Here is a 12,229-nt window from a genome sequence, read left to right on the forward strand (position 1 = left end):
CATTAGGCAATCTGTCAACTTTTCTGTTGCTTGTTATGCAGCTTTATAATTAAAGGCATCCCTATCTGTAACTCTTCTGTAATTCTGGAACAAATAAACGGGAGGAGAGTAAGGGATGTTAAGCCTCAAAATGATACTCGCATAGCATAGAATAATGTTGTCTGGAGTCCTTTCAGCTTACTGCACAGTTTTGTTGTAGCTACCTGTAATTTTCCCACCATGAGGCTGACAGTAGCTTGAAGGGGGGACAATAGAAGTAGGAAAAATGGCATAGTGGGAAAGAGTTCAATACCGTTCTCCCAATGTGACTGCTGCAAAGAAATAGGCCTCCAAGGTTGTATTTCAGTTTTTTGGGGATTTCCCATTCTTATTTGAGGTGATTGTATAATTCCTCAATTCCCATCCATAATATCTTTTTTCCCACAAAGAGATGCTAGAACCAATTTATAATTTCTGTCTCAAAGGAAACAGTCACAAATTAGCAATGGTTATCTGCAAACAGTAGCCATTTTAAAGAGTTGCTTGTCACTGTGGGTAAACTATTGAAAGTGGTATGCAGCTCTGTAGGTTGCAAAATGTTGGACTGTTGCTCACTTGCTGGTGAACACTTGAAAGCAACTGGTCCCTCCCCGCTAGGTTGTGCTCATATACAGGCATTGTTGATATGATGAATTACCACTAGTTGGGTTCAGTATGTAGGGCTTCTGTCATTTCCAGAGTTTTTCAGGTTGCTGTATCAACTTACATTGGGCCTGCCTGCAGACATAGTATTTCTATATGAGCCCAGTTAACTCGAATGGCAAATCTTTGTGTTAGGGTTAGGGAAGAGTGGCCCACCCCATCCATCTTTGATATCATGTCTGTGAGGTTTCATAAAAAAGCCCATGGTGGGCAACGTTGGAGAGAGGTGTGACTGCACTTAGTTGATAACAGTAAGTTTCATCCTTATGTCCTCTTTGCAGTCTCACAATGGGAGGTGAGCTAACTGATTTACTGAGGATGGAGGGTATGAGACTCTCAGGAAAACAAGCTGCGCAGCACTGCTTTTCCAACTTCTGCAGCTGCCTCTCTCCTTGCATTACATCCACTACACAGTGCTTGATAAATGTAGATAGCAATGCCCCACATGGCAGCAGCTCTACAGATGTCCTTTACAGAATCTCCTTTTAAAAAAGCTGCCGGTGATGCCTGTGCCTGGTTGAATGAGTCTTTGCTTGCAAACAGCACTGCACGGTTAACTTTTAACATTCTCTAATTACAAAAGCAACAGATGTGCCATAGATTCAGCAGATGCTCCTTTCCCTTTTCTAGCTTATCTCATAACAAATAAAAATATGTAGACTTCATCTAAATTCCATGTTCTTTGAACATAACAAAACAGTATCTAATGAGCGCAGTGCCCTTTCTCCCGCCTCCCTGCATGAGGAAAAAATTACTGGCAATACCATATCCTAGTGGGTATGGAAACTTAGGTCAAAGCTCAACATTCTGCTATAGAACAATCTTACCTAGGTGAAAAGAAGAATCATATTGTAATGCCTTCTATTTTTTAACCCTACATAGAAAGGTAACTGTAAGTACTAACATTAATTTTGTTGTAAATAATAGCAACAAATATGTTGCCAAGGGGTTAAAAACGCTTGAACACAAATTTGGAAAACATTAAAGGTGAACTGCACTCAAATATTGTCTGCTTAACTGGTAGACACCAGGATTGTGCACCTGGAAAAGATTTGGGTTTCCCGCTTTGGGTTTACCCGAAGCAGGAAAACAATTTGGAATAACTTGAATTGCGGTGTTTAAACCGCTTTGGGGCGGGAAGCTTAAAGCAGCACTTTTCTTGCCATTTGCAAACAGCAAGAAAAATGTTGCTTTCAAGCTTCCCGCCCTACCGCCTTTTTTACCCAATGGGAGGGGGAGGAGGGAACCACCTCCTCCCCCCTTCCATCAAGTGAAAAAGCTGATGGGGTGGGAAACCAGTTGAAAGTAACACTTTTCTTGCTGCTTGCAAATGGCAAGAAAAGTGTTGCTTTCAAGCTTGCAACAAGAAAAGTGTTGCTTTCAACTGACTTCCCATTCCACCGCTTTTTTCACCCGATGGGGGCAGGGAGGAGGTGGTTCCCTTCTCCCCCTCCCATCAGGTAAAAAAGGTGGTGGGGTGGAAAGCTTGAAAGCAACATTTTTCTTGCTGTTTGCAAGCGGCAAGAAAAGTATTGCTTTCAACTGGCTTCCTGCCCTGCTGCCTTTTCTACCCAATGGGAGATGGGAGAAGGGGATTGTAATGAGTCACTACAACCCCCTCCCCCCTTCCATTGGGTAAAAACAGGCGGGAAGCTCAAAACAGGACTTTTCTTGTTGTTTGCAAACGGCAAGAAAAATGTTGCCGCTGCTGCAAGAAGCTTTCAGAAATGCTCTGAAGCTTTTGGAAAGCTGTGCTTCAGTGTTTCCAAATTGGCTCAGCAATGCTGAACGACTTGAGCAAACTCAGCTTTCTGGTGCACTAATTCATGGAAAACAACCTATATCCTAAATAACTTACACGTTTTCAGGCTAAACTCTTCTGTAGTGCTCATTCTGTCTTTTCCTTTTTGAATATTAGGATTGCCTTTTTAAGGGCGTCCTGTGTTATAATTCTCACCAGTTTTGAAAATTCCTCATTCATAACCAAATATTCTTTACTAGTAGAAGCTGTGACTGAGCTTTGTGGTGCAATATTTGACCATGACATATAAGGTTCTCATTAGGTAACTGCATAAACTAACCCCTTAACATTATCATTAACCCGGTTAACCGCACTTCCCTTAGCCAGTACAGGACAAACAAAATATATTGTGTATATTGCTGCTTGGGTTGCATACTTGCACAAAAAATAGTGCTTCCCCATTATGTTGAAAAGCTTCTCCTAGTGATTATGGTTCTTTTTCTGCACTTGTGACCCTTTGCACTGGGCCTTGTTGCCAATAGATCTATCTCTGGGGATGGGGGGATATTTGAACAGAGTATATTTGTCCTGTATAATCATAGCTTCTTTCCAGTGATCTGCTAACACATTTACATTTTTTAAAGTGCACATTAGTGATAATTCCAATATCTTCAATCTTTTGTTTCACAGAGCTGTTGTACCTGCTTGTTTGTTTATAATACATCATAGTAGTGTTATTTGTAGACCGTTGCTTTACCTTTACAAAAGACACCAGTTCATTCTTTACTGCCTTTAATTCCCACACTTTTATATGAAGAATGTTCTGCATTCATGACTAGACGCCAGTCATTGTATGCCCTCATACAATAAACTTACCTCCATAACAAATAAAAAGTTCCAGTAAAGCATCACTGTAAGTATGACTTGATGGAATGCGCTGTCAAAGAAAGCCGGGATAGCATTTTCTGCTCATTGGTACATCACTCCAGGAAATATGTGCATGCTCTTGGAATGCTTATATTCTTCTTCTGATTATACTCCAGAGGATATATCATGCTCCTTTAGATCTTCTAAATACACAACAATTAACCAGTCATCCAGGTATGGAAAAGAATTGCATCCCTGCAGTGTCAGGAGGGCTGCACAGTTTGTAAACAACCTTGGGACTATTAATAACCTGAAAGCCTGTAAGGTTTCTTAAAGACAGAGATTCCCACACTGAAACTGAAAGAATTTTCTGCAAAGAGCATTTATTGGTGCAGGAAAAGCATCTTCCAGACCTCCTTTTTTCAGGAGTGGAGTCTATACAGTATAACAAGATCTCCCATAAAAACAGATGATTCATACCCACAATTGCCCAGTAACCAACTGCCTATTTACTTCCTATTATATCCACCTTTCTTCCTTCTCTGTGTACGTACAGGAGTGGGCAGTGTTTCTCTGCTTTCCTTGTATAACCTCAGGATCTATCAAGCGTTGCAGATTGATGAGCAGACAAAAACACACAACTCCTGTCTAGTTTTTTTTAAAAAAAGTAATAGTTTCAACCTGCCAAACTGAAGCAGGCTTTAACCATGGTGTCACTGACACAGCTACTCTATAAAAAGGTTAGTTTTAAAAATTTAATATAGCAAGTTAAATTAACTAAATGAAATGAACTTGAGTGGCTTTTTCCCCCTTAGACGACTCACCAGAGGATTCAAGGTCCGTATTCATCGATAATCAGAACATCACCATTTCCTGCAGAATACCTGGTTGAAATAAACAAAATTTTGCTGGCTGTGGCTGATGCTGAGCTCTTGTTGCATGCCCCAGAACTTCATGCTGGAATCTATGAAGATTTTTCTACCCAAGAAGATTCTTTGAAGGTATTAGGAACTGAAGCTTGTATTAGCTAAATAATAATTGGTCATTGAGTAGTTCTAATTTTGATAAAGCACAATCCAGATAAGATCAAGGCACTTTCCAGTCATACAAGCTGTCTCAATAAGGTATTTTCTGATGTTTGAAATCAATAGTACCTATTTCCCTAGTATGATTACATAGTGCAAAGGAAAGTCTTAGGGAACTAAAGGAACTTTCTGATGTAATTGTGGAATCTATGTGAGTCATCTTTGAGAATTCTTGTAGAACTTCAGGTGAAGTGCCAGAAGACTGGAAGTGAGTAAATGTTGTCCCCTTCTTCAAGAAGGGGTAAAAGGAGGATCCAGGTAACTAGTGACCCATCAACTTGATGTCCATACCTGTAAAGGTTATAAAACAATCATCAGTCAGTCCTTAGAAAAGACAGCTGTGATTATAAGAGCCAGCATGGGTTCGTCAAGGACATGTCATGTCAGACAAACCTTATCTCCTTTCTTGAGATAGTTACTACTTGGTTGGATCAGGGGAATGCTGTGGACATAGATTATCTTGATTTCAGTAAAGCTTTTGAGAAGGTTCCACAGGATATTCTGGTTGACAAGTTGGTAAAATCTGGCTTGGAGCTGACTATTATTAGGTAGATTTGTAACTGGTTGACAAATTGCATCCAAAGAGTGCTTGTAAATAGTTTCTTATCCTCTTGGAGAGGAGTGATAAGTGGAGTGTTTCAGGGATCTGTTCTGGGCCCTGCATTGTTCAACTTATTTATAAATGACTAGATGAAGGAACAGGGGGTTTCTCATTAAATTTGCAGATGGTACTAAATTGGGAGGGGTGGCAAATACAGTAGAAGACAGAATTAAGATTCAAGATGCTCTTGACAGACTGGAAAATTGGACTAAAACTAAAAAAAATGAATTTCAACAGAGATAAATGTAAAGTTCTGCATTTTGGTAGGAGAAATCAAATGTATAATTATAGGATGAGGAGACTTATCTTGGCAGTAGTACATGTGGAATGAACCTAAGGGTCTTAGAACATACACTGAACATAAGTCAGCAGTGTGATGCATTAGCTAAAAAAGCAAACACAATTTTGGGCTACATTAACACAAGCATAGTGTCCATTTGCTCTGGTTAGACCTCACTTGGAATACTGTGTTCAGTTTTGGGCACCACAGTTTAAGAAGGATGTTGACAAGCTGGAACTTGTTCAAAGGTGGGCAGCAAAGATAGTGTGGGATATGGAGACCAAATCCTATGAGGAAAGGAGGAAGGAGCTGGGCATGTTTTGCCTGGAGAGAAGTGATATGATAGCTATCTTCAATTAAAGGGCTGTCACACAGAGGATGAAGTGGAGTTGTTTTCTGTTGTTCCAGTGGGTTGGACATGAAATAGCAGTTAAAAATTAAATCAAAAGAGTTTTTTCAGCTAAACATAAAGAAGAACTCCCTGACAGAGCAGTTCTTCAGTGGAACAGGGTTCCTCAAGAGGTGGTGGACTTTCCTTCTTTGGAGGTTTTTAAATTAGATGGCCACCTGACAGCTATGATGATTCTATTACTCAGTATGAACTTAGGCAGATCATGAATGGGAGGGCAGGAAGGGATGAGCCAGTGCTAGGCTCTCGTGTCCCTTTTTTACATGCCAAGTGTGATGCTGATCACAACTTTGGGGTGAGGAAGGAAGTTTCCTCCAGACCAGATTGGCCAGGTATCCTGGAAGTTTTTTTTGCCTTCCTCTGGGAATAGAACAGGAATGAATGGAGGAGGTGAGGAGTGACATATTATTTAATTTCCCCCACTTATTTATTTGCCATAATTAAAGGTGGAAGTTTTGGGGAGTGAAATCAAAAGCATTAATGAAATAATGAAATAAAAGCATTAATATAAAATAATGGAGGTTGCTAGATTATGATTAAGTCAGGGAAAGCTCCAGGTTTGGATTTAGAGCTTAACCATTTTTTAAGGTTAATCCAGCATTGATAGGCTACAATTTTAGCCCTGATTTTCTCTGAGATCAACCTTTTGGGGAAGATTCCCCCAATTTGAACACATTCTATTATTGTTCTACTCATTAAGATCCAGCAAACTAACACCCTATTAGTCTTCTCTCATCATTGGCAAAGCTGTATACCTCATACCTATGACTCAGATTAGAGGAATGGATAACCTCAAACAATATCCTTGGGTGGGAACAAATTGGCTTCAGGAAGGGCTTTGCACCTCAAGATCATTATTTGATCTTAGCTCTTTTAATTTAAAAATATACTTCCTCCCCAGGGGTAGACTGTATGCCACATTTATAGATCTTTAGAGAGCTTTTGACACTATACCCAGGAGCAGACTATGGGGAAAACTGGACTGTATGATCAATAAAGCTTTGGCTAATGAAAATCTCCGCTCCTCTTGTGTGACTCAAGTCCGCTGTGAAGAAGAGAGAGAACTTCCAGAGTGTTTTCACGATAGAAGAATGGCTGTCTTGCCTCTTAGCACGTCTAGTATTTAATTTGTATCTTAATGACCTTGCAACTGCCCTTCCTTCAGCAGAATTCCACCCTCCGCATTTATCTTCAAAGGCACTAACTCTACTCCTTTACGCAGATAACACTATCCTTATTCTCACACTCAGGTTGGATTGAGAAGACTCCTAAATCGCTTTTCAAATTATCGTAAACATGAAGAACTTAAGACCAACTATTCAAAATCAAAGATTATGGTCTTCTCTAAAGCCAAAAAAATTACCAGCTTGGTTTGGAGAATTAACAACGTCCAATTAGGTGTCCAAATTCCCATACCTTGATGTGGCTTTCAATCCCTGTATTAACTGGCAGTCCCATTTTAAATTTGCAATAGATAAAATCAAACTCTCTGGGTCAGCAATTGAGCACTGCTTCTTCTATAAGGGAGGCAAATATATCCCAGGGGTTTTGCATGTATTCAATATGAAAATCATTCTGCAGCTCCTTTATGGAGCTTTAATATGGATTCTCGGAGCAAATGAGAATCTAGATCAACCACTTTACCACTTTCTGTGATGTATTACAGGAACCCCAAAATATATAGCTGGGAATTGGGCCAGGGCTGTATCAAAACTGACACATGGCTACATGCATTCAAACATAGGCTAAAGGTCTTTCTTCACAAAGAAGGATGTGCTAAATCAAGATATTTTCTACTCCCGTTAGATGCAAGAAATAGATAAGAAACTATTCAGTCTTGGCCTAGCAAAGGATGATATACTGAGACCTGAGAAAAGTGAATTTTTACTAGCTATCAAGAGACACATACATGACCTAGATTAGCTCAGTTATTGGAGCTTGGAGAGTATGCTCCATCCAGTTCTTTGGCATCCTTCTACCTCCACCCATTTCATCCTACATCAAATACCTAACAGTTCTGTATTACTGTAGTTCATTAATGCTAAGCATGCCTGAATGCTGCCCCCTCAGCAGTCTTATATTGGAGATGCTGTAATTTGCCCCATTCCAATAGACTTGACCAATGTGATTTGAAAAAGGTTGATTCCTTGTCCCATCTGATATTGGAATGCCCTCATTATAACTTCTATCATGAATTATGGACTGCTCTTGTTTTAACTAAATTACGATCTACTAGCTGTGGCCAAATATCTCTCCACCATATTTTCCTTAAAGAAATAAAGACCCCTTGTCTGCTGCTCAAGATCATTGGATCAAAGGTAAAGTTCATACATATCTCTATAAATTTTAATAGTTATCCAAGGACCACAGTTGTCCTCTCACGTCCCAGTTATTCTCCAAATAGTCCTTAAACTTTCCCATAGGACAAATATTAGAATAGAGACAATGATAAGAAATAAAGAGGTTATAGTGCTGTTGGGGGTCTAAAAAGAAAAGGGGGAGGGGGAAGGGGTGGGGACGTGTGTATATATATATATATATAGGGGTAATTACAGTTATGTAGTATGGAATATATATGTCAACCTACTCAATAAAAATCTTTATTAAAAAAAACAAAAAAAACAAAAAAAGATTATTGGATCAAAGGAGCTTAAAAAAATTAGTACCATTATAAACAGCTGCCCTAGATCCTCACAATCATTCCCCATTGAAAATAATAGTCCGGGAACTCCAGAATTTGGTAAAACTCACAAATTTTACTGGTAATGTAATGTCCCACCTGGGAATAAGCAATTATGGTAAAAATCACATAATGACATTATGACATTCAGTGCACGCCCCTAATATAGATCCTGCTTGAATCTGGTGGTTGGATTTGCAAAGGGAGATGGAATCAAAACAATAGTTCCTATTTAGATACTACATTTAGTATCTAGTGAAGGAGAAGAAGAATCTGTGATTATAAAACATGATTTGCTAGTGCATGCTTCTGAATGTGAAAGGGTATTAACACACTCATGATAAAAAAATTGTCTTGATGAAGCTGGGTGGGAGAGAGAGAGAGAGAGAGAGAGAGACCCTTAACTTGCTACAGGGCAATCCTCTCTTGAAAGGATGAAAGCACGCAACAAAAATTCTGAAGAAAATCATTTTCTCTGTTCCTGGTACATAGATATTAAAAACTTACTGAATATAATTATTTTTGTTTAATACAGAACGTTTTTTTTACCAACCTTCTGTAGATAAGATATTGCTGTGTTTTGCCATCCATTTCCCAAAGGCTTCCATTTCTCCAGTAGCAGTAATTTTTGTGGGTGTGCTATTGCTTCATTCTTCTCTGAGTAGTTAAGGGGCTTTTATGTTGTTTTACAGAATGTAAAAGACATGTTGGACAAACTTGGGGATCAGATTGCATTTATTCATGAAAAGCAACCAGATGTTATATTAGAGGCATCTGGTCCTGAAGCTCTTCAAATAGGGGATTCACTAACCCAACTGAATGCAGAATGGGACAGGATTAACAGGATGTATAATGATCGCAAAAGGTGAGTAAAGGGGCTTCATATATTCTGTCGTACCCTCTCCTTTTCATCATTAAAAGTTGCTGTCTGTGGTACCTTTTGTGAGAAGAATAAAAGAGAAACAAGATGTGCCACGAGTGGTGGTGAGTGAATTTGGTTTTTTTTCTGCACTAAACTGTCAAATGTCTAAGGCTAGCTCACCCCAGCTTTATTAATGGCAGTTTAAACATTACCCAGTGTTGAAAGCAAGTTATATCTTGAAGTAATACACAAAGATCTAAAAGAGGTGGTAGTAGATAAAAGTAGTCTAATGCTGAATTTTTAATCTGTAGTAAAATTTAGGAAATCTAACTTTCTTCTATTCAGATTTGTATATCTGACTGAATGGCATCCTCTTACTGTTTTCAATTACTTGATAATTAAGAAGTCATACCAGTCTTCTAGCTTAAAAGAGAAATTAAACATTCACAATTAATTTATAACATGCAACAGATTGAATTTCTAGCGGATTCGTTTTTTGAATTCTATAAATATTTTAAAAGGTTGCCCTGAATTTGAAATGTGACTGTGCTTGTTTTGTTTGCCTTGTAAATTTGAAAACATTTTTAATGTTAATAATAATAATAATATTTTAATATTATGGCCTAGCTTATATGCAACAGCCAGACTATGTTAATGCTTTTATAAGTAAGCTTTGCATCATGTGGTTCCTCCCATGCATGTGCTAATGTCAGTCAATCTTTATTACGGTCATAGACCACACAATAATAGCATGCAACCCAGTCATGGTAAGTCATATTATTTACAAATCTATTCACTAAAATTTCAGGGTACAGAGTCTTAAATATTTAAAACCTTAAAACCTGAGTGCCTAAGACCAAATTATTAAATATTAAAATCCTTAACATTATAAAATATTTAAATATTTCCCCCTGTAAAATACTTCCTAATCCGTATGGCTTGCACAGCAAAATTTGCCACCTTTAATGTAATTTCATGGTCCTTATCGGCTAAAAGCTTATCTAGATAGAATCTGTCATTTCTACCTGGGAACCGATTACAAATTGGAGTTATGAAGATTGCCCTAATATTTTGATAAAGCTCACACTCGAAGAGTACGTGTCCCCTAGTTTCTATCTTTCCAGCCCCACATATACATACTCTTTTCTCGAGTGGTTGTTTTGCATATCTGCCCTCCATGACCGCTGATGGTAACGTGTCCATTCTGAGGAGGGTAACTGCTCTTCTATAATCTGCTTTATCCAAGTTTTGTAAGTAAGGCATCATTATCACTTGGTTTAGGCTATCTATTCCCGGGAAGTACCCTTTGACTTGACTCAAGTCGTTCTGCCTTTCAATATCCAGGATTCTTTGTTTCACAAAGGGTTTGACCATGTCATGTTCCATATTCATCAGAAACTGTTTGGAAAGACCATAATAACCCAATTTGCGCTCTGTTTCTTTGATCCAAAGTGGTGCTTTAGAATCGCATGCTATTAAACCAGTTAAACCGGAGGGATTAGTTATTAGCTTAAACCAATAGACAATGGTGGCAATCCACAGGCGTGCTTTTACAGTGACCATACCGGATTCCAAACGAATATGTGCATTAGAGACACAAAAGGGAACCTGCAAAATGTGCCTTAAAAACTTGGATTGCACTTTTTCCAGTGACTGCCAATAAGACTGATGTGTTGTGCATGTGCTAATGGTCTATGGTGTACCTGAACCAGAATGAATTTGTGTGAGGAAAAGTGTGAACCCATTCAGAGTGGTGAACAAAGTTAGTGTCATCATTTTCCCCACAATGCAGCTGGGGAGCTGGGGCTGGGAGGAATGGCTTACTCAAAACCACCTGCTGAGCTCATGACAGTGCGATTTCAACCAGCAGAGTGCTGATCTGGGTCAGTGCTTCCAAATATTGTGCAGGGCTTTTATTCTGTATGATTCAGAATTTAAATAAGTCTGTGCATCATATTTGTAAAAATTTCTTGATTTTTTCTGTTGGTGTTGATTTTTAATGTAAAGCTAAACATCATTAATAATAAATAAAGATAGCTGCTTTTTCCCGTAATACTACTTACTATGGTTAGCGTTGACTTTGATATGGATTAAATTTCAGTCACATCTAAATTTATTAGATCCACAACCTGGATATTCTTAATCTATTGAGCTTTACTAAGCGACTGTGTACAAATGCTTCATTCTTATCTGTAAATATATTGAGTTGAATCTAAATTTTCTTTTCTGCTAACGATGGAACCTTGTGTAAAGAGTACTTGTGCTAGTAGAAATTTTGGATCCATCCTGTTTCATTTTCTGTGTTAGATCTTCAATATTCTCTGATGGAATTAGCATTCTGACATCATGCTAAATTATGTCTGATTTAAACTGCCCAACAAATTGTGAGTGGGTGGTGGGTGCTAATTCGGGGAAGGGGCTACATAGCCATCTGCCCCCCCACATGTGAAGTTATAATAGGATGTTACAAACTTGTACCTTCCTTCTCCCCTATGTATGGGAGGGTAGGGAAGAATGACGGAGCCTCCATATTGGGATTTGAAACTTAAGTTACTGAGATTTATCTTTTTATCTTTTGTATCTTACATATTATTGTAACTTGCCCTGAGGGGAGGGTGGACTAGAAATTGAATAATAATTATTAACAACAACAACAACAACAGCAACAACAACAACAATCCTGAACCACTGTTTATACTTGGCTTATTAGTTGTTTTTTCATTACATCTGATTAAATAAACCTCAGTTTGTTCAGTGACAATGGCCTTCCCAGCATACTACAAACAAACAGCTGCAGAGGTTGCAGAAAAACCCAGCTATGCAAGGATGTAGGTATATTGATGATGTATTCTAGAAGATATGCCAACCTTCCCTTCCTCTGCCTCCACCTGTGCCTCTCCTCGCTGCTAGTGATGTCTTGCCAAGCAGGACAGTGTAACGTCATCTTCTCCAGAGGCAACATTTAAAGGCAGGGGAACAAATGATAATGCTTAATTACATGGTATTATTTAGTTTTTTAACTT

General features: G+C 38.5%; 1 protein-coding gene across 4 annotated transcripts in view; it reads left to right on the forward strand.

The window, feature by feature from the left end:
- The window catches only part of UTRN (utrophin), a 584,696-nt gene that overhangs the window by 167,339 nt on the left and 405,128 nt on the right, over window positions 1-12,229 (forward strand). For all 4 annotated transcript variants that reach the window (XR_008598285.1, XM_054999201.1, XM_054999369.1 and 1 more), the window contains exons 41-42: window positions 4,105-4,290; window positions 9,037-9,209. Coding sequence is in view for 3 of the 4 variants with exons in the window: in XM_054999201.1 (XP_054855176.1) it covers window positions 4,105-4,290; window positions 9,037-9,209 (359 nt within the window). In the remaining variant the exon portion in view is untranslated. The remainder of the gene's footprint in view (window positions 1-4,104; window positions 4,291-9,036; window positions 9,210-12,229) is intronic.

Source organism: Eublepharis macularius, chromosome 1 (assembly GCF_028583425.1).
Source record: "Eublepharis macularius isolate TG4126 chromosome 1, MPM_Emac_v1.0, whole genome shotgun sequence".
NCBI classification, from domain to species: Eukaryota; Metazoa; Chordata; class Lepidosauria; order Squamata; family Eublepharidae; genus Eublepharis; species Eublepharis macularius.